This window comes from Takifugu flavidus, chromosome 21 (assembly GCF_003711565.1).
Source record: "Takifugu flavidus isolate HTHZ2018 chromosome 21, ASM371156v2, whole genome shotgun sequence".
Taxonomy (NCBI): Eukaryota; Metazoa; Chordata; class Actinopteri; order Tetraodontiformes; family Tetraodontidae; genus Takifugu; species Takifugu flavidus.
In genome coordinates this window covers 9,199,339-9,219,587 of record NC_079540.1, presented here as the reverse complement: position 1 = coordinate 9,219,587, position 20,249 = coordinate 9,199,339, and the positions used below count along the sequence as shown (strand labels likewise).

Below are 20,249 nucleotides of genomic sequence, written 5' to 3'. Positions count from 1 at the left end.
GAATATGTGTCAGCTGCATTACCTGTGTGTGTGTGTGTGTGTGTGTGTGTGTGTGTGTGTGTGTGTGTTTTGAATCTAATTGTGCAAGTTAGATTCCTCTCATAATTTCCCCTCAGCTTCCAGGTCCTTCATATAATGAGACCCCCTTGGGCTGGTTTCTGGTCCATATTGATGAGCTGCAATTACCTGCTTCGATGTCTTCCCGACTGGTTTCGGGTCAGCATTGACCAGACCGTGGAAACAATGCGGATTTCTCCTCACCAATTACTGCATCTATGTGTCATAAAATAACAGGTCGAGACACGAGGCAGGATTAATGCGTTGTGCCCTAATTATGCGTTTGTGATGCTGAACTGAGTGTTGAAGTCATGCGGCTCTGAGGGGCCTCCATCCAATTACCATTCATCAGTGTCGGGATACCTCTCCTGGGATCAGCTGCATGTCTCCACACTGAGCAGACCAGGGATCAGTTCTGGTTCTCAAGCATCTGATCTCTTGCGGGAAAAAAGGATATTGGGAAACAATGCTGCGTGCTTTAAATGGCCGACTTTGATGTCCTTTGATTCGGAGAATTATATCTTAAAAGTGTAATCCCTTTACCTTTGGCGTCATGATCATGGTCACCCACGTGTCCAAGATAACACAATTACGATTTTCTTCCTTGTCCAATCAGGATGGCTCCATGAGCTTGGGAAGCGCTTGGAGTCACCCTATTACATCATAGGGGGCGTGAACGGGACCAATGCCGGACCGTCCATCCGCAGCGTCTACATCGCCTCGCTCTACTTTACCCTCAGCAGCCTGACCAGCGTGGGCTTCGGCAACGTGTCGGCCAACACGGATGCTGAGAAGATCTTCTCCGTGTGCGTCATGCTTATCGGAGGTAGAGCAACAGAGATGCAGAACCCCAATATTTACATCCGCTGTCCATCATAGCGGTCGGTTCCAGGGTGGGTAGTGGGCGGAGCAAAGGTGGTGTGATTGTGGCCGTATTCCTTGTGTTGGCCCTCCGGCTGTAAATGCTGTTTCTCCTCGAGTAAAAGTCCAGCGTTGGGAAAGTGATCAATGAAGATGATCCTGAAAGAGACAGGCATTTTTAATATGGTATTAATAATAATGGCCTACATCCTGCATCCCATATTCTGCTAATGTGAGTCTGTAGCTCTTTCCTTTATCTTTGTCTCGCTCTCCCGTCTCTTTTCCCCTGCAGCGCTGATGCACGCGTTAGTCTTTGGTAATGTGACAGCCATAATCCAGAGGATGTACTCACGCTGGTCCCAGTACCACACCAGAACCAAAGACCTCAAGGACTTCATACGTGTCCATCATCTCCCACAGAGCCTCAAGCAGCGAATGCTGGAATATTTCCAGACAACCTGGTCGGTCAATAATGGCATCGATTCAAATGAGGTATGGAACGCATTTCGACTTAAACTGCTCTGAATCCTCATCCTCCTTTTTCACTTAACCTATCATTTAGACACCCGATCGCTCCGCATACGGGGATCGATAATTCATTTACGAGATCGCGTCACTCTGGCTCCCCACGTGTAGGCCACATTCAGAAGGTGATCAATATGATCTTTCACACTGCGAGACCCTGATGTGCTGCTCAGCCCTGACTGACAAGCAGAGCAGCAAAAGGAGAGTGAAAAACGGAGGCGCCGCCTGGCTCAAATGTGGATGATGTGGGAATTTTCTGTCCTTGAGATCTGCAGGTTTCAACAGGAAGTGACAGCAATGTGACCATCGGGCATATGCTGATGATTCTTTTTATTTTGGAGATAATACAGCATCAACATGAACTGATTTCTAGGCGTGTGTGGCCGTCTCTGTGCTTTCTCTTAGTCTTAGTGTTTTGGCACCTTCCTGCAAGGTTGTGCGGAGGTGTTGGTGTGTTTTTCTGCTCGAACCCCCGAGACATAATCGAAAAGGAACGTTTTTTGTTTTCTCTTTGCGTGGCCCTTCCTCATTTCATCCTCCTTGTTCATTCACTTTCTGGCTCTTTTAAACACCGTTGTTCTCTCAACAGCAGCAAAAAATAAATGGGAAATTTCGCCAAGTGTGGCACAAATGCACACACAAACAGATCATAACACTAAAGCCTCTGCATTTGGAGTCATTACACAAACAAAAGTATACATTAAAGAAAATAAATAACAACCTGTTGATAGTAAAATGAAATCCCCAGATTTGCTCCAGCTTAATTAAATGGCATTAAAGAAAAACCAGAAGCAAAGTTTGGAAGGATTTTCTCATTGTTGTGTTGCAGCCCACCACCAGGGGGCGACCCTGGTGCATCTTTGCAAGTCGTTTGTTTCAATTGCCACCTTGAGGTACAAGCATGTGAAGCCCCTCAATAAAGAGGAGGGCGTTTAGTCTGCTGAGAACGTCTGTGATATGGCTGTCAGATTCCAGACTGGGGCTCAGATGAGGTGATGATGATGATGACGAAGAGGATGATGTTGATGAATTCCAGACAGATGAATTATAAATGGGCCCTTGATTAAAATCCGCCTGCTTCTGAGCACTCATTGATCGACTCTATGTGGCACCGAGCCAGAGACGTTGGTCCTTCCACAGAGAAAGACTCGTGTTTGAGAGCAGAATGCTGGACTTCTCTATATCTGTTCAGTGGTTTCCTGCAGGTGTGCAGCAGTCGTGGAGGCTGGGTTTCAGTTTGGCCCGCCACCATTTGTGCTTTATATTCCCCATGTTTGTCTTTCCTGCAGCCAATTAACAACAGGCCTGTCCCATAGTGCCATAATTCATCATAGCATCATGGTTTAGAGACGCTTGCACGGGAGTGAGACCTGGGACGACGGAGCAGTCGACCTACCCTCCTTCCTACCCTCGACCTACCCTCCTCCCTACCCTCGACCTACCCTCGACCTACCCTCCTTCCTACCCTCGACCTACCCTCCTTTTTTGCCTCAGTCAGTTTGTGCATCATCTGTAAACTGGGCAGATACGGACTTTAAAGGAAGTCTGCATGCGTTAATGATCAAACCGGATAGGGGGCCATTACGTAGCTCTCTTTGTTGTTTGTTAAATAACCTTGCATTTGCATCCCCTGGCTCCTGATTTGAACTTGGAACTTTAATCATTTCTTGGCAGGATCAAACTCAACTTTCATGCCAATCTGTCCTTAACCTTTTGATAAATGTTGCTTGCAGACAGGCAAATTAATCAGATATCTCTGACCGACTTTTTAGCACAAATCCTCTTGCTATAAAAGCTATTGGTTTTCTGTACAAACAAGTCCATTAATTGTGTTTTTTTTTTCCTTTACTTCGCTTCTATTGATTTTTTTCTGTTACGTAACTGACCCGATGTTGTTTTCACACCTGCCCTTGCTCTTCCTCCCTCTCCCCTGCCTCCTCACCCCACCTTTCCTCCCTCGCGCTGTCTCCACAGCTGCTGAAAGACTTCCCCGATGAGCTGCGGTCCGACATCACCATGCACCTTAACAAGGAAATCCTGGAGCTGTCGCTGTTTGCCTCCGCCAGTCGCGGCTGCTTGCGCTCGCTGTCGCTGCACATCAAGACTTCCTTCTGCGCCCCCGGGGAGTACCTCCTCCGGCAGGGTGACGCTCTCCAAGCCATCTTTTTTGTCTGCTCGGGCTCCATGGAGGTGCTGAAAGATGGCACCGTCCTGGCCATCCTAGGTACGATTAAGGATGGGGTAGGTGGAGCTGGCGGGGAAGGGTGGCGTGGAAAGATGCCATTATTTTCTGTTTCACAAAGACAAAAGTCACAGCAGCAATCCTCATAATAAAGCTCTGTAGGGCTCATTGTGGCTCTGTAAATGAGCCCATTGTGTTTAAATTGGACCAGCATGCTCTGCTGAAGGCTAAGGTCCCTTCTCAGAGCTCATCTTCTGCTTCTTTAACTTCAGCAAAAGTAAGATGCCATTACTCTCAATGTGTTGCAGCAATAACAGAGGAAGGAGGCTCGTCTACAACTGTGCACAGTTGATCCCAGTACTGGATTCTGAATTTCCAAACCTTTCCTGGGTACATTAAGGACTGAGTGATCAACCCAATGTTGTCTAATTCCATACAAGCTGAGCCAGGCTATAGCCTCGTGATGCCCAGCTCACTATGGTGTGTTCGGCACCATAATTTATTTCCTGTCTGGTTTAATCTTTCTCGTGTGGTTCAGCACTGTCCAATTCATCAGTCCAATTCACCAGAGACAGGTAATATCACCTCTGGTCCAGGCTACAGGTCCATGTGTTTCAGTCCACCACACAAACTGTAGGGGTGCTTTTATTTTTATTGTTTTTAATGTGAAATCCAGTCGTTTGGTTAATTAAGGCAGCAGTTCATTAGGGTTGTTTGCATTATACAAACCAAAGAAAGAATGTGTGTTTCGGTTGAAAACAGTTGCAGAAATAAAGTTCAAGAGGCTATTTCTCACATTAATGAAGGAGGTTTCAAAATATTTGCAGCTCCTCAGTTCAAGCTTAGAAAGTTTTTAGTTTTTATGAATTAATAAGCATTTTTATAGAATGTGCTGTGCTGTTCATGCAGCAGGTTAATTCTATAAAGCTAATTATATTTTTTAAAATAGCAACAACTCAGTTTATTTTTTAATCAGCATGTTGAATATGGTATAAGTTAGGTTTGCTACCACTGTGTTTTTCCCCGCTCCATTTACCCCAACGCTCCTAAACTGGAGGACTGTTTTTGGAAGCTACTGACGGCTGCAGAAACCTACTGAAATTCCTTCAATATGCAGTCGATAATCTGAGGGGTGGAATATTTGCCCATGTTGACATAGCGAAAAACACATTTAAATGCATTTGAAGAGTCTCAGTCTGGCTGTGTTCTCCTCGTCTGCTGTATAATGCAAACCTCAGATTGACCTTAATGGCTTTTGAAATCTGACCTTCATGTCACAGACGTGTAGAACAAATGTGAAAGTGCGCGTGTGCGTGTTACACTGTTATCTTGGTGCCTGCATGCAGCCGTTCTCGTTACAGACAAAAAAAAGTGTGCCTGTGTGTCCGGGTCTGCGCATCGAGTGGGTGGAATTGTTTACTGGTGCACAGAGTGGTGTGTGTGTTTAGTACGTGGGTTGGTGCTGGTGTGTGGAGACCTGACAGGTGGAGAGTATTGTCTCGGTGCTGCCTATTGAACATACTGAAGGTCGGGCTGACATTGAATGCCCGACTGAAGGAGAAAAAAAGCCTTTTCTCTTTCTGTTTCTCTTCTTTGTGTGTGTGTGTGTGTGTGTGTGTGTGTGTGTGTGTGTGTGTGTGTGTGTGGTGTGTGTGTGTGTGTGTGTGTGTGTGGTGTGTGTGTGTGTGTGCAAAAAGGGTGTGGCGCTTAGATGAAAAAAGAAATGACACGGAGGAGAAAAGGCAGGGATCAATAATAGAAACTGAGAAAAACATTTTAAACAACACAAACCATGAAGGTAAACTGTGGCGCACGCAAAAAAAAATAAAATATAAAATAAAATACAATTATACAAGTTGGAATTTGAGGAAGCTAGAAAAAAAATGCAAATGAGAGAAAGCGGGAGAATCAGACATCTGTAGAGGCATAGAGAGAAGAGGAGGATGAGTAAGAGTGGAGAGCAAGGAGCAAGAGTAGTAGAGGGGCGGGTGGGATGGTGGGGGGGGGGGTGAAGAACAGTCACGACTGCTCCGCCAGCCTCGGTGTAACTGAGCAGCATTCACAGTCCACAGTATCCATAATGAATATTTTATCATTGCTCCAAGAGCATTAACGCTAACGGCCACTTAGCTTCATCCCCTATGCGTTATTACAACAGGAAGCAGCTGCTGACGAGAGGACAGGATTCAAGCGGCTTTGTAAACACACACAACCTTCCATCCGCCGCCTCCTCCTGGGTGTTTTTAATGCCGTATTTAAGGGTTTGAAGGAGGGGGCTGTGCATGTTTCATCGTGGATGGATGGATAAATTCATTAAAATGCTGATCTGATCTCCAAACTTTAATAGGCTTCAATAAAACTTACAAGACACTGTTGCTGCTGTAAAGCCTTTAAATGATGAAATAAGCTTTGAAATCAGAAGATGTGAAAGCAAGGAGTCACGACTGAACCGCGTCTCTCTCTGAGCAGGGAAGGGGGACCTGATCGGGGCCAACGTGGCTCTGGATGATCGAGTGATAAAGACCAATGCCGACGTCAAGGCGCTGACCTACTGTGACCTGCAGTGCATCAACCTGAAGGGCCTGTACGAGGTATTGGACCTCTACCCGGAGTACTCGCACCACTTTGTGCAGGACATCCAGCAGGACCTCACCTACAACCTGAGGGAGGGGCAGGAAACGCATGTAAGTCAGTGCTAGAATTGCCAGTCGGGTGATGGATTTATACACAATATATATCTAGCGTGCTAATGCTAATGTTTTTGAAAAAAGTTGGGCCATCCTTAGTTTTTGCTACTGTGTCCAGATTCCCCCAATGAAGCCAAGAAATCAAATGCAAACAGACATCTTATCGATATTAGCACAAGAGTGTTCATGTGTTTTGATGGTGTTTATTCTAACATTACGCTTATCTGATAAGTTCTTTAGAAAAATGAAGCTGACTGCTCTCTGCTGCCTCCAGGTAATCGATATTTTTTCTCTGCTTCTCTTCCAGGTGAAGGCCAGAACATCTGCAGCCGCTCAGGTAACCGGCTGCAAACGCTGATCGATGGCTCACAGATAACGGGGCAGATATTAGCTAGATCTGCTAATATAAACTTGTAAATGGCCCACACTTTATTCTTGTTTGTCAACACCAAGACACACAATGTACTCAGCCCACAATCAAAAATAATGGACCTTAAATTGAATTTCTTCTCTTCGTGGAAAGTCTGCAGGGCAACTGCAGACCTGCAGCTCTGATAACAGACTGGATTTAATGAATCTTGTTCTTTGTTGTAAGGGTAGGGCGGGGGTGGGGGGGGGTCACGGAGAGCAATCCTCTAAAGAATGAGTTAGAGGCCATTAAATGCAACCTTTTGGGAAACTATACAGAAAAACACAAATTAGGATGGGTCGTCGCAGCTGTAGCAACCATTAACCTCAAGCTCAGGTTCCCCCAGAAGAGGCGGGGTCACAGTGGGCTGATTAGAAGCCTACCGCTGCCCGATTTCATCCTCGTCTTACCTCCATGCCTCATGATATCCACACATTTCAATCAATTACTTTCATCTCTTTGATCCTAATCGCCGGTGATCCCGCTAAATCTTTTTTCGCGTCCGCTTTCCAGTCTGGGGTTAGAAGAAACGGACAAGTGGTTCAAGGATACCCACCCATCATCGAGGCGCACGGGCTGGACGAGGAGAAGGGAAACGACGAGGGCACATCTGGATCTTTGTCGACGGAGCGGAACCGGATGCTGAACCTCAGGGACACAGACGGGATTTCTCCACTGACCCGAGACAGCGAGAAGGCCACGACGACGGCGGCACAGAGCTACAGGAGATCTAGGAGGAAGATCCAGAGTGTCAGTCTGGCCTCTTTAGACGCCTCTAACCTTAGCCCCAGGTGAAGCACTCATGCTGTCTACTCTGAACATTTGACTCGACGGATTTGAAGAAGTCTGTTTGTCACAGAGATTAACAACGTGTGATTTCACATCCAATCCTCAGAGAACGGCGGTAGGAGGGAGATATAATGGGTAATATAACAGTCCTGCGCTAGCACATAAAACCCACAAATAAACACACATACGTTAGTTTGCGACTTAAACAACCATAGCAACATTTATTATGTACTCAAATATAAATAAATCCACGGTTCTGCTTGCAGTCATTTAGCCTAGCTAACATTTTTACATGAAAAATGGAATTCATTTTGTTTGTTTGTGTGGAACAGAGCGATTATTGTAATTTTTCCTTTCAATTTCCTTCCCAACTAATCGAATAATGAAACTTGACATTTCAGTGATGCCGCCGACGCCCATGCAGCGCCGCCTCAGTAAATGCTAGCTGTAAAGGGCTGCAGCATGTTCTCCAGCCACTTCCTGCCTTTCCTTGCATCACTGTGCACTTTCTCTGCAGGACAGTGGACGGCACTGAAGACAGTGAAGGGACGGAGAGTTCTCTGGCCTTCCCTCTCTGCACCAGCAGAGATTCTTCCTTTAATGAACCAACCAGTGCCTCAGCATCTGCCACAGGTTCTTCAATTCCACCGTTCACACCTCAGTTCCAAACAACATAAATTCCAGATAACGGGGTTAAAAAAATACTGACAAATTCCAGCAGCGGCGCTGTGAAGAGCGTTAAGGTCTGCTGTCCTTTCTGCTTGTGTTGCAGACATGCTGCAGATCAGCACAGCGGAGCTGGCAGCTAAAGCAGAGGAGACCAGAGGGCAACTGCGACACCTGGACCAGCAGGTGGGGCACTCAGTTCTCCGTAAGGAAACCGGATCAAATGATTTACTGACAGATTCTCATACACATCAGTCCATCTCATCCTTCTGCTGATGTGGTCCTAAACATCACTGAGCTGGGAGAAAGTTAATGAACCATAAACGCTGTAACTGCAGGAATACTCGAGCCCTGCTTCATCTGACCTCTCACCTGTACAGGTGTAACCTTATGTCAAAGCCACCGGAAGGTTCATTAGTGGAAGCTGAGTTAGGCATTAAATCAGCAACATATGGTCGCTTGTGTATTCCATGTTCAGAGGGACAACAGAATTCTACTGAGTGCACATAAAAGTACACTGGGAGGTACCTCTGAATGGCTCCCACCTGGAAGGAGGAACTAAACCCAGAAAGCTTCGATCAAGTATAAAACAGGATATCAAGACTAATACGGTTGTTTCTGTCGGTGTGACCGGCCCCTGTCACCGCAAACATCCAATATCTGTGAGCGCTTATCCATCCCAGGATATAATGAGGCTGGAACATTTCCCAGCTCCCATTCAGGAAGAGGCAGGGTGCACCGTGAATCACCGGCCAGAGCATTTCAATACTGAAGTGAAAATATAGATATAGAGTCACTCAGCGGGGTGAACGTGCCCTTCCGGGGAATAGGAAAATGAATTCAGCTACCAGAAAACGCTGATGCACGCGAGACGGAAGCCATCTGCAGAGAGGGCCGTTCCCCGCGGAGCCCAGTGCTCCACCTGTCATAACGCAGCTTAAAAAACCTGTTTTTATCTCCTCTCCAACATTTAAATGTATTCACAAAGGTCAAGGAGCAGCAGGTGAATGCAGAGCTCTATGTGGTGTGACGTGGCTAACGTGTAGCATGGCGTGGTGCACACGCTGTGGTTGGTGCTGCTGTGCTCCCTTATAAGAGGCGTAAAGTGGGTGAAGAGTGACAGAGGTTGGTGGGAGCTCCAGCTGGAATTGGGCTACTTCACGCCCCCCCTGCTGGCAGGAGGAGACACGACTCTCAATTTAGAGCAGTTTTGTATGTTTTGGTTTAAGTCGTTAAAATAAGAAATCTCTCTAAGTCATTTCTTTGTGGAGTTTAGTGTTGTAAAAAAAATCCATCGCAGGCTACTGGGCTGAACTTTCTGTGCAGAGAGGGACTGAGGGAAAAGCACTCTCCTCTCGGAAATAATCTGTCTGAAATGTCTGTCTGAGAAAGACATTTAAGTGTCAGAAAGTTCAGGAGCTACGACTGGTGAGAAATGAGTCCGTCTCCTATCTTGGAGAGTGTGAGGAATCAGTCAAACTCCGAGCTCGTGTTCATTTTTCCCCACATGATATGATTGAACAGACTCAAGAGGTGGCGACTTAGTGATGGAGCCCATGAGACACAGATGAAATCATCCATCTTGGTTCCTGGAAGAGAGGATGAGAGGCTGGACCCACGACTGGACAACATCCACCAGGAATTACTCAGCTGTGTACATTTACTCCTATATTTAAACTGTCCAAATAAAACCAGAGCTAATTACAAAGAGCTCTAGATGGCTGTGTGTATCCATCTGCCCTTCTCCACAGATGATTGGCTCTGAAGTAGGAGTTCTGAAATCGTGTTGACAGTGTTTCAGATTGGACCTTTCCCATTGCTCTCGACTTTTGCTATTTTTATCCGAGCCAGAGTTTAGTCCCGGGCTTTTATCGGCCACTACAGCGAGAGAGAACGGTGGCGAGAAATGGAGAAAGAGTATTGCAGATGAAGGACATCAAAGCTTTTCAAAAACACAAATAAAGCTCAGATTAATGTCAGATTCACGTGTTCATTTGCGTGCGCGACGGCCCGTCGCCGTGACGGTGTAAGTGCGGCCACACGCTGCAGCAGTTCTGTGTGTACAGCTGCAGGCTGGTGCGTGTACACTACATTAGCGCTGATGTGCATGATTGGCCTGATGAATGGTCACGGGGGCTTTGACTGGCAGTAGCAGATGGCACACTGGCAGGGCTTCGTGTCTGGACAGAGCGGCTTCTCACCAGTCGGATCGCTGCCAATACCAGTGCTAACCAGTCCCAACGTACGCTTATGGAGGCTAGCGTGCATCGGCTAGTTTTCCTGTTTGCATTTGCCCCTAATTTCTACGACTGTTCAGGACGATAGCTCCAAATATTTTTAGTTCTGGGTGGCTTCCTTGGGAGTTTTACCCTCAACCCGCGGGGGATTGAAAGGCTAAACACTTGTGCTTGTTTGTGTCGGCAGGTGAGCAACCTCGGAAAGGAAGTGGCGGATCTCAGACAAGTCATGAAGAGGATGGTGCAGCTCATGGAGACCCTCCTGCCTTCGTTGCCACCGTCTTCAGGAGTCTGCCCCACGCACTGCTCTCCAGGACACCATACTTACTTGCCCCATCCCAACCCTGCCCAGTCCTTTCCATCGCCGTCCTCCTCCCAGGTGGCCTCCATTTCGATGGACACCCCCATGTCGCTGCCCTCATCTCCAGTTATTGTACCTCAGCAGCACAGCGTCTTGTGCCACACAGACGCTCTCAGACAACAGGACCTCCAGATGGGATGTCCCGTCTTACCCGGCTCCCTTTTACCTTCCAATTCATTCGCCCTCCAGTTTCAACCCATTCTCACGGAGACTCGCTGTTCATCCTCGTCCGCCAGCCCACCAGCAACGTCCCAACGCAGAGATGACGTCGCTGGCTCGATCGCATCGAGACAACCGATGCCAGAGCAGGGAGACGTTCGCTCCGGGGGTTCTACGCAAACTGAGCTTGGGGGGACTTGACATAGCCTAAAATGGCACTTTTTTTGGGATATATTTTTCAAATGGATCAAACTGATCACCTGAGGTTCCTCATGTCGTAGGAGGACATTTGCAGGGAAGCAACTCAGACTGTTTTCAAAGCACGCGTTAAAATATTAATAATTTTAAAAAAAAAAAAAACACCATTGCATGGCAACCCGAGTACCGAAGGTTTAGGTTCGTTAGCTTTACTTCAGACAAATGTAGTGATGTTAGACATGATGTTTGGGTCCAATGGAGAACAATGGGTTTCCAGGGAAATAAAGGAGTAGCACGCTGCACAACGGCAGGCCCGGGGCGCTGCCCACAATTCACTGGCTTCTCCATCTTGAGGCAGGATCATGTCATAATGGAGGACAAGTGGGACACAACTGGCTGCCGGCGAGTTTCAGGTCGGCTGGTTTGCTGGATGGCGGGGAAGCACCGTGATAAGTGGAGGTGGGCTTTGGAAGTAAGGAGTGCCATTAATGCCCTGTTCCCCCGCCCCCCCCCGCCTTGCTCATTCAACCATCCCCGACGCTCTGGATTTTGTGGACCAGTGGGCGCCGAGTTGAGGCTGATCAGACTGGGAGTGAGGAAGGGTGCTAGACAAGAGGTATTGTGCTCTTTACTGCCGGCCCTCGGGAAAGAGGACGGAGGGGAAGGGAGGGGGGGCGGTGTTGGTGGGGGCGGTGTTGGTTATGGAGACAGGGGTGCCTCGGGCAGCACACTCCCTGCTGTCGTCTGTCACACTGAGCCCAGGGACTCGCTGGTTCTCATTTCCAATGTTTCTTGCGCCGTGCGCCTTCCTCCTCCTCATTCTCTTGCTCTCTGCATGACTTTTGGAGCCTTTTGCGTCCTGCCTGTAGACACACATTAACATGCTGCATGTCACCCTGTGGAAACCCAGCTTGCCACATTATATATCTATTTAACAGGAAGCAGTTCAATCTTTTAATCTCTAAACTTGACATTTACAAATGCATATATTGGATCATTTGCTTACCTTAAACGGCAGGCTAATTTCAGGCACGGCGGAGTCGCCATCGTTCTGTTGCCTGGAGCCAAGCACCGAGACTAAATTGGCCCGTGACCCCCAGCTATCACAGTTGGTCGTTTCCCTGATTGTTACCCGATATGAGGTTCATTTTCTCAGCAGTTCTGAGTGAAGGCAATATCCCCACATAAAGCACAATAATTTTGTATTTCTATGAATGTATCCTTATTAAAGATGTATTTTTTTTACTTCAAATAATGCAAACGTGTGCGACACGTTACTGTACAGGTAGCCGAGGCGGTTTGCCGGTACCAGCCAATGCAATCGTGAACCAGGCCCACGGTCCGAACCCTCGTCACCGACAGATCCGCGGGTCTGATTTAAATTCATGTAGGTTTGACTCTGCTTCTCTGCGATGGAATGTACTGTAATCAAATACCTTTTTGCGCATTACATTTTGATATCCATTAGAAAAAGGCAATTGTTATGCTAATAAATGACAAATATGACTGTTATGGTCTGTTTTATGCTTTTTGCTAAATGGTCACGAAACATTATTGGACTCAAACAGCGGAAAAAGACAAAACCACATAAATATGTTTTCAGTCGCTACGGTTACACGACAAATTATGGCCTCAATCCGACCGTATGTGGACAACTGAAGTGCAGGTAAACACCTTAGTCTGACTGAGATCGGTGCTCTCCGCGTCTGACCAAGACGCCCAGATGATACGATAGGTAGCATACCTTCGTCGGTTAAGCAGGACGACACATGTGATCATGATTCCCAACCTCCGGCCTGGCCTGCGACCCCGGATCAAAAACATCTAAGGAACATCTAAGGTCAGAGAAGAAGCCAACGAGGGATAGAATGCATCAGCACAATAAGGACCACTACATTACGCACGAGATTAACAAAGCGGTGCGATTATCCATCGTCCTGTTGTGTGACAGTCTTCCGTAAGGGGGCCGTATTAACACGCTGAAAAGATGCACATCGCCACCTAGTGTTGAGGAGGAGGACACGTTTTTTATGTTGCCTGTTAACTGGGATGACTAATCAATTCCAAGGGGAAGCCAAATTTTAATTTTAACCATAGCTCCAATAAACTGCATGTAAACGTACTCAATTTCAGCTGTTGTCACACTAATGTCTGCCAATTAGCGCACAACATGAGAACAGCTGAGCCGATGCTGCTGTCATTGTCATGTAAGGAATCACTGGTGGCTTTCATGGTCGCCAACGCCATCAGGAATTCCTCCCGAGGGGCACAGAAATATGCACGGAATTTCAACCAATCTGATGTGAAAGCTGCCAAAGAAAATATGAGCATTCTCAGGCTGCTAACGTGGCTAAAGGCACCCGAAGCTCACGACAGTAAAGAGTTGTGATGTTTACATTGTTTAAGAACATATTGGGTAATATTTATTTGTCGTTGATGGTGCCCGGGCGTCTCTACGGTTCAACGCAGGTGAAAGCGAGGCCATCATTGCCGGGGATACAGGTGGGCAACAGGCAGCATGACGTTACCAAACTTTTATGTGGTCTGTTTCACCGCTGCTGGGCGTGGGCATGTGAGCTCTGGATGATTATTTGTGTATTTAACTTTGCCTTCAGCCCATCTGTGGGAATGCTGTTATTTAGCCCGGGGTCTAGCCGACCCATCCATATTTAATGATCTACACACAAACCCATCAGAGCCGTTTAAGTGTCATTTTATCCATCTGCCACCAAAACTCATCTTTTATTCACCACCTGCCTTAAAAAGCAATTAGCGAATTGTGGCTCATCTTCCTTCTTTGTCTGCACCTTTACGATCCACCTTCCCGCCACTTGATATTTGATTGCATCCGGCACAAGAGGAGGAAGTGGGCAAAAGAAAAGGTGCAGCACAAATGCTAAACTGAGAAAACTGCAAACCGAGGCGTAAACCGATGACGACTTTGCACTTCTCGTACATTTAACGCTGTTTGTCAGTCCCTCTGTTGAAGCCTGTCTACTTAATCCACTCATTTCATATTGTTTAATGATGGCCCTGACCCAAATACAGCTGCAAATTCATCCCTGCTTTTCATCTGAACAGTTACAAACCCACTCTTCCATTTAAATGAGCACTTTAGCCAAGTGTAAAGCACCTCTGTATTTGTCGTTGCCCCAGATTTTGTAACCGGAAAAGACCAGAGTTGTGCAGAAAGGTGCGCGCATCCAAAAAGTAACCATGTTCTGTATATAAAGAGCACATGTGGAGGAAGCTCCAAGGACGTTTTCCTGCTCCCGAGAGTGGTCAATGCCGCCCATCCATTCACTCATATCTGCATCGATGTAAAGCAGAGAGGGGGAAGGGGCGGAGGGGGAACCTGGTGGGACATCTCCTGCGTTTGATAAATGAGACTGAGCTGCTCCCTTGAGTGCTATTGTACAAGCGGTGACGATGGTGGAAGGGGCGAGAAGAACAATGCGCATGTCAGAAGTGGAGATTAATGGTGGCTCCCTCTTTTCACAAGTGCAGGGCCGGATGTGCCCGTCAGCCAAGAATACCAGAACTGGCTGCTAATTTAGCTCCTTTGTTGCTCACCTGGCATTTTCAAGCACAAGACAGGAGGAGACAAAAACCATAGTCATGCAATTACAAGGCAAAGACGTGTTCTAAAATGAATAATTCGTTTAAAATCGTATACCACATAACAATTCTTTCACCACCTTCATCTCTGCCAGCTCACTAAAAACTTTGGTGGGGGAGGGGTTATTTAATGAAGACTAAAACTCATCGCGTGACTTAAAGCAGCGTTAACTCCGAATAAACCAAGTCTCCACTCATTTAGATTGATTTGTGACCGCCTGATTAAGATAATACGCCATTTCCCATGAGATTAGACACAAACTATAAAAGTTGTTTTTTTTTCTCCTTCCTCCACATGTTCTCCTTGTCCCCAGTTAGCTGGACTTAATTATCACACTCCTCCTCCAACACGCCGCTTTTCCGTGGAACCTAATAGCAGCCATGAAATGACAGTTTGATGGCGTCTCCATTTGTCACGTGTTATAATCGTCAAAAAAGCCAAATATCCTCCCAGGCTGCGTTTCTCTTACTAAACGAGACCAAAGTGATCGGCTGTCATTACTTCACAGGTTCCTGTAATGCCCTCTGTTGGGCCATTAAAACATCTTTTACCATATTCTGGAACAGCAAGAGACACCAGAGATCCCAGAAGGATTTAGGCCATAAAGCAGGCGGTGGGAGGAATGTTTGGAGCTGTCAGACAGGATCCATTTTCATGGCTTTGATGGAATAACCTCCTGTCTGCAAATATAATACATTTGGCACCTGTTAAATATATAAATATATCCCTGATCCGATCTGCCGTTCCAGTCCTCATAGACTGGTCCACATCTGATGAAATCATGATGCGAATAGTCCGAGTTAGCTCGCGTGTGACGCAGACGTGGAGCCGGGCCACACCGCGACACACTCACTCCAAAAGGTATCACAGCGCTTTTCTCCTACAGCAACCGAGTTACGTAACGTGTGTAACACGCTATTTGGCCAAGCGTTTGACCTATGCCTGGAAGCTGAGCGCATGCCACATGACTGATGTTTTATTGAAAAGATGCAGCGTCCTAGTCTGGAATAAGTGAAGCAGGGGTTAAAAGCGGGATGGAGAGCTTGCGATTATTGGCTCTGGATGCCTGTGGGCTACGGAGAGGAATCCAGGGCTGAAGCCTGAGCTGAATGGAAGAAATGATGCCTTCACATGTCTGAAATGCTCATAAGGCTCAAAACACATAATTTTTCTTGATGCACAGGTTTGGCAGTAATATGCTGTATAAACCACTTCCCCTCACTATACATGGATGGTGTTGCCATATGGATTCCATACTCAATAATTCTGTTTAATCGAAATCACATCAGAGTCACAAAGATTATTAAGACCGATTGCGCCCCCCGCTGTTGGTAGATGGTACTACCGTTACGCGTAAACATTTCTGTAAGGATTTTATATAGTTTCAGTGTTTCTTCATTTATATCTTTATTGATGAATGCTGTCATCGCCTCAGAAATGTTATTTTAATGAAGCTGTTTGATTAGCATTTCAAAATGAACATGTACAAAAGTCTAATCCAAGCACTTACTGTAGTCCAGAAATATTTTCACGGTATGCGCATTGCTCTCAGTGTCTGTGCTGTAAATGCAATTATATAGATTACAAAAACCTGTATATAAAAACTGTAAACACGTACCTGTATTCAGATTTTAGATCATTTCTCAAAGGTTTGAGAGTTTATCCTAATTTATTTTCTCTTTGCTTCTCTATTGGGGTCACAGGGCACTGGAGCCCCTCCCAGCTGGACAGGGGAGATGGCAGCGTACACCCCAGAGTGTATCTTAGGAACCTATGTGAGCATATGGAGGTTCGATACCTTGCTCAAGGGTACCTCGGTGATGCCATGAGGCTGTTATGGAATCGCTTCCTACAAATGGAACACCTTCAATGTTTTGTCCGGGACTCTACAGACCACCGAAAATAACCTTGATTTTACACTGCTGGTGGTTAAAATAATTAATTACGTGACATTTGTGTGCAATATAATTAGCATTTCTGTATCATCAGGCTTGTGCTCAAATACCATAAGTGATATAAATCCTACAGGTAGGAACCACTGTCATATCATAATGAATTCTACATATATTCCCTAAAACAGGAAAATAATAACTTCCATGGTGCCGTTAGAGAATAAAGGGAAAAAACCCTGTTGAAGATAATAGTTACTCAAGTATATCAAGCAATCAGAAGGGAGCAAAAAGTTCTATATTTACACTTTACAAGGTTGAACAGAGTTCACTGGTTTAAAATTCCTGCAGTGGAAGTTCTCTTAAAATGCTCCGTTCCACAAATTGGTTGTTATTTTAGCCCTTATACACGTTTTAAGCCTTCTTTCGGAGCTACTCTACTAGGTGATCAAAGTGCCACTGTTGTTTGGGGTGATGGGTGCAGGGCCGGAGGAAAAGCTCTCCGGAGTGGCTGTTGGCTTCTTTAGGGCTGCTGTGTGAGAGACCTACTTCAGGGACAGCTTCCAGACACAACTGGGACTGCAGGTGAACCAGCTGACCGCTCAGCTGCAGCAGAAACACGCAGAATCAGCTCCAACAGCCTCTCATACCGGCAGGTGGGTGTATTTTAGATCGGAGGAGTTACCTTCACAAATTTCCACTGAAAACGGCTGCTGGCGGGACGCTGCGCGGGGCACCGAGACAAGACCACCCGCTCTCCGATGGCGTCGAAACACAACCCCCCCTGTGGACCCCAACGTATTTCAGACTCTGAGTTCAGCTCGCAATGCTGCAATAGCCAGAAGGAGAATTTTTACCCCCAGGGTGAATTCATGATGATTACCTTGACCTCCACAATGGTGCTCAGGGTACCTGACTGCCAGTCCCACTGCATGGCGAGATGTTCATGACCCCACCCTGCAGGCCCCGCCCCCGGGGGTGGTCAGCACAGCTGGCTGTACCGACATTGTACAGCTTTATAGGAAGAAATAGCTCAGGTTAGTATGTCTGGTGTGTGCGCATGCATGTGTGTGTGAGTGCGTGCGTGCCACACCTCGCCCGACAGTGCAGGCCTGTCCTCTGGGATGTAAAGTTGTGGGTAAACTGTGGACAGGTACCACTGGAAGTTCTTGCATCCGAGGCTCTTCTTGAGCTGCAGCCGGTCGGATATTCCGGGGTTCTCAGACTTCACCACAAACACCAACATTACACCTTTACCCATGTGGCCTACGTGGTCGACCTGCGACCTCTCTCCTCGACCCACCTGCCTGATGAAGTGAGCGAGCGTGTCTCTCCTGTAGAAGATCTTCTTATAGACGTCCATCCAGATCTCTGCAATCCGGATCTTGTTGCTCTGAAGCAGCTCCTGGTCTGGGAAGCTATACGGCAGGTGGTGACGGTCCAGATGAGCCACACGGGAACAGGGTACCACCTCCATGGAGCCCCCACATGACCACACCTAAGACCATGGAAATGAAAGTTTGTTTCTGTTTTGTGTCTTAAAGTTAAATCCAAATCGGTCTCAGTGTCTTGGTTGAGATTCAAATGCGGGTTGGTGGCAGAAAAATATTTGCTTTACCCTGATCGACAGCTCGATTTGTTCCTCCCCCCAGAGCAGCATCCCTGGATCAAATCCTCCCACACGTTGGAAGAAATGCCGGTCGACGGCAAAGACTTCACCTCCCAGCACGGGGCTCCTGGCACAGACGCGATCAGCACCACCTTCATGAGCTGTTTCTGTCATGTGTATGCATGATTCAGGACCTGTAGGCCCTGCAAATGTGACCTTTAACCCACCGCAAAGCCTGAACTGCAGCGTCGGGGTCTCCGTCTGGCATCCAAGTGTACGACTCCCAATGGAAGTCCAGTCGCCAGTCGAACACTCCCCTAACTGGCCACTGGGTGGCGTTGTATTGAAAGGTCCGCCAGTCTATCACATCAATGATGGGAGAGACTACTCTGGTCCTGAAAGGAGGCAGCACACTGGTTCATATTATGGTTGAAATATTTCTATAAAGAAGCCAAATGTAAAATGTTGATTTTAGAAAGAGGCAATGGTTAAGAAAAAAAAAAGATTGGAGTAGAGTCAAATATGTGGCTTGGTCTCTGGAGACCATTCTGATCCCAGGTTCCAGGAGAGTTCAGACTAACTGCGCAGTTTATAAAGAACAGCCACGGTCACTCAAACACTGTCGACTAATGATAATAAAAAGATACCTGTCCTGGGCCACCTTCTGTAAAAGTGGCTCCAGCCATCCCTTCTGACATTCACAGTGTGAGTCCATGAAGACCAGGACGTCTCCTTCAGCTTTGGCAGCACCGAGAGAGCGGCATCCTCCAACACCCAGGCGCCTGGCGCTCCGAACCAGCCGCACCCGGCTCAGGCGAGACACGTACTCACTCAGCACGCTCTTCAGGTGACCTGGGAGCCGGACAGACACGCTGCAGTCACCGGATGATCAGAGTTTAGGCGAATGTGGAGAGACGGGGAGACTCACCGTGTTGGCTGAGGTCGTCCACCAGCAGCACCTCCCGCAGGTGCTGTTTGGGGGCAGTGCTCAACACGCTGTGCACGGTGCGCAGGAGCGTGGACCAAGCTTCGTTATGGAAACAGATCACAACGCTGGCCGAAGGCAGGGATTCTGTAAAGTGCTGCTCCAAACACCTGATGAGGGGGAAATACGTTCACATCAGCAATGAAACGGTTTAATGATCTGGTCTTTTTGGCATCCGCACTTACGCGGGGTGGCGCGCCTCTGGCAGTCTCCGGTGCACTGATATCCCCTCGCTGACAGCTTCGTTAAAGCCATATTTTTGCACCGAAGAGGGCTCCATATACCTCCCCGTCTCCTCCGAATCGAGCCGCGCCGCTTTACCCACGTCACCGTGCGTAGCGGACGCGACGTCGCGGTTATCTCTGTTTGTTCCCGGCAGAAGCACCTTGTAACCCCCCTTCTTCTGCGACGGGTTCTTGGTGCCTTCCAGAGATGGCACGAATAAAAGTTGATCTTCTTGTAAAGATTTTAGCGGGGGCAGACCAACATCAAGTTCTAACGCGGGGTCCCAGGAGTCCACTATGACCTCCACGTCGGGTGCACTGGGAATCCGATAGAGGGACCGGCTGGGAGCGCCGGGATTATAATCCCGCTCCCTGCTGAAGAGGTCGGAGAGCGCCAGAGTAAACAGGGCAAAGCCGAGGAGCAGCAGCCAGAGACAGAAGGTTCTCCTGCGCACAGCTCTGCTCCACCGCCCCATCACGAAGACCGCTGCCGCCCTCAGTTCACCCAAAGCTGCATTTCCTCATTCTGGAACTTTGGCTCAACTTTAAAGTCGAATCCTTTCGACCAAAGAGGTGATTATTCAGCTCAAAGGAGTGAAACTTTCCCCCAGTCTGATGGAGAAGCGCATCATGTCACAGGGCGAGCGTCAAGGAACCGAAAAAACAAACTCCGAGATTCAGCACAGCGAAGGTGCGCAGTTTGTATCTGAACCAGCTCATCCCGCGGTCCTAAAGCCCGAGCCAGCCCCGGAACATCTGTTCCGAGAAATCCAAGAGATTTGCTTACAAGAA

The 20,249-nt window shown here is 47.4% G+C and overlaps 2 protein-coding genes across 4 annotated transcripts in view; one reads left to right on the top strand and one right to left on the bottom strand.

The window, feature by feature from the left end:
* kcnh8 (potassium voltage-gated channel, subfamily H (eag-related), member 8) overlaps positions 1-11,189 on the top strand; it is a 31,126-nt gene extending 19,937 nt beyond the window's left edge. Inside the window, exons 8-16 of the mRNA XM_057020766.1 lie at positions 674-883; positions 1,211-1,410; positions 3,418-3,667; positions 6,095-6,309; positions 6,620-6,649; positions 7,235-7,512; positions 8,028-8,143; positions 8,283-8,362; positions 10,601-11,189. Of these exons, the coding sequence (XP_056876746.1) occupies positions 674-883; positions 1,211-1,410; positions 3,418-3,667; positions 6,095-6,309; positions 6,620-6,649; positions 7,235-7,512; positions 8,028-8,143; positions 8,283-8,362; positions 10,601-11,134 (1,913 nt within the window). The 3' untranslated portion in view covers positions 11,135-11,189. The remainder of the gene's footprint in view (positions 1-673; positions 884-1,210; positions 1,411-3,417; positions 3,668-6,094; positions 6,310-6,619; positions 6,650-7,234; positions 7,513-8,027; positions 8,144-8,282; positions 8,363-10,600) is intronic.
* Positions 11,190-11,324: 135 nt separating this feature from the next.
* LOC130518293 (polypeptide N-acetylgalactosaminyltransferase 15-like) lies at positions 11,325-20,184 on the bottom strand. Of its 3 annotated transcripts, none has more exons than XM_057020769.1 (10): positions 19,419-20,184; positions 19,177-19,343; positions 18,896-19,100; positions 18,476-18,643; positions 18,258-18,375; positions 17,943-18,137; positions 17,733-17,864; positions 17,552-17,653; positions 17,325-17,468; positions 11,325-11,994 (listed from the first exon to the last, which is right to left on the bottom strand). In XM_057020769.1, the coding sequence occupies exons 1-10, from the start codon at positions 19,931-19,933 to the stop codon at positions 11,908-11,910; spliced, it is 1,833 nt and encodes a 610-aa protein (XP_056876749.1). In that variant the 5' UTR covers positions 19,934-20,184; the 3' UTR covers positions 11,325-11,907. The 3 variants fall into 3 exon arrangements, 2 of the variants coding, with proteins under 2 accessions (XP_056876749.1, XP_056876747.1); XM_057020767.1 differs by lacking the exon at positions 11,325-11,994 and adding an exon at positions 16,000-17,245 and having other exon boundaries at positions 19,419-20,182; XR_008947982.1 differs by lacking the exon at positions 11,325-11,994 and adding an exon at positions 17,227-17,245 and having other exon boundaries at positions 17,325-17,423; positions 17,523-17,653; positions 19,419-20,183.
* Positions 20,185-20,249: the final 65 nt, after the last annotated feature.

What these genes read in the sequence shown, in the direction of transcription:
- LOC130518293 (XM_057020767.1), bottom strand. Translation starts at nt 19,933, where the DNA reads ATGGGGCGGTGGAGCAGAGCTGTGCGCAGGAGAACCTTCTGTCTCTGG. An exon ending in GGACGACCTCAGCCAACACG is followed by an intron (nt 19,101 to 19,176) that starts GTGAGTCTCCCC and finishes TCCGGCTCCCAG; the next exon opens with GTCACCTGAAGAGCGTGCTG. An exon ending in TTCAGTGGAAATTTGTGAAG is followed by an intron (nt 17,246 to 17,324) that starts GTAACTCCTCCG and finishes TTTCTGCTGCAG; the next exon opens with CTGAGCGGTCAGCTGGTTCA.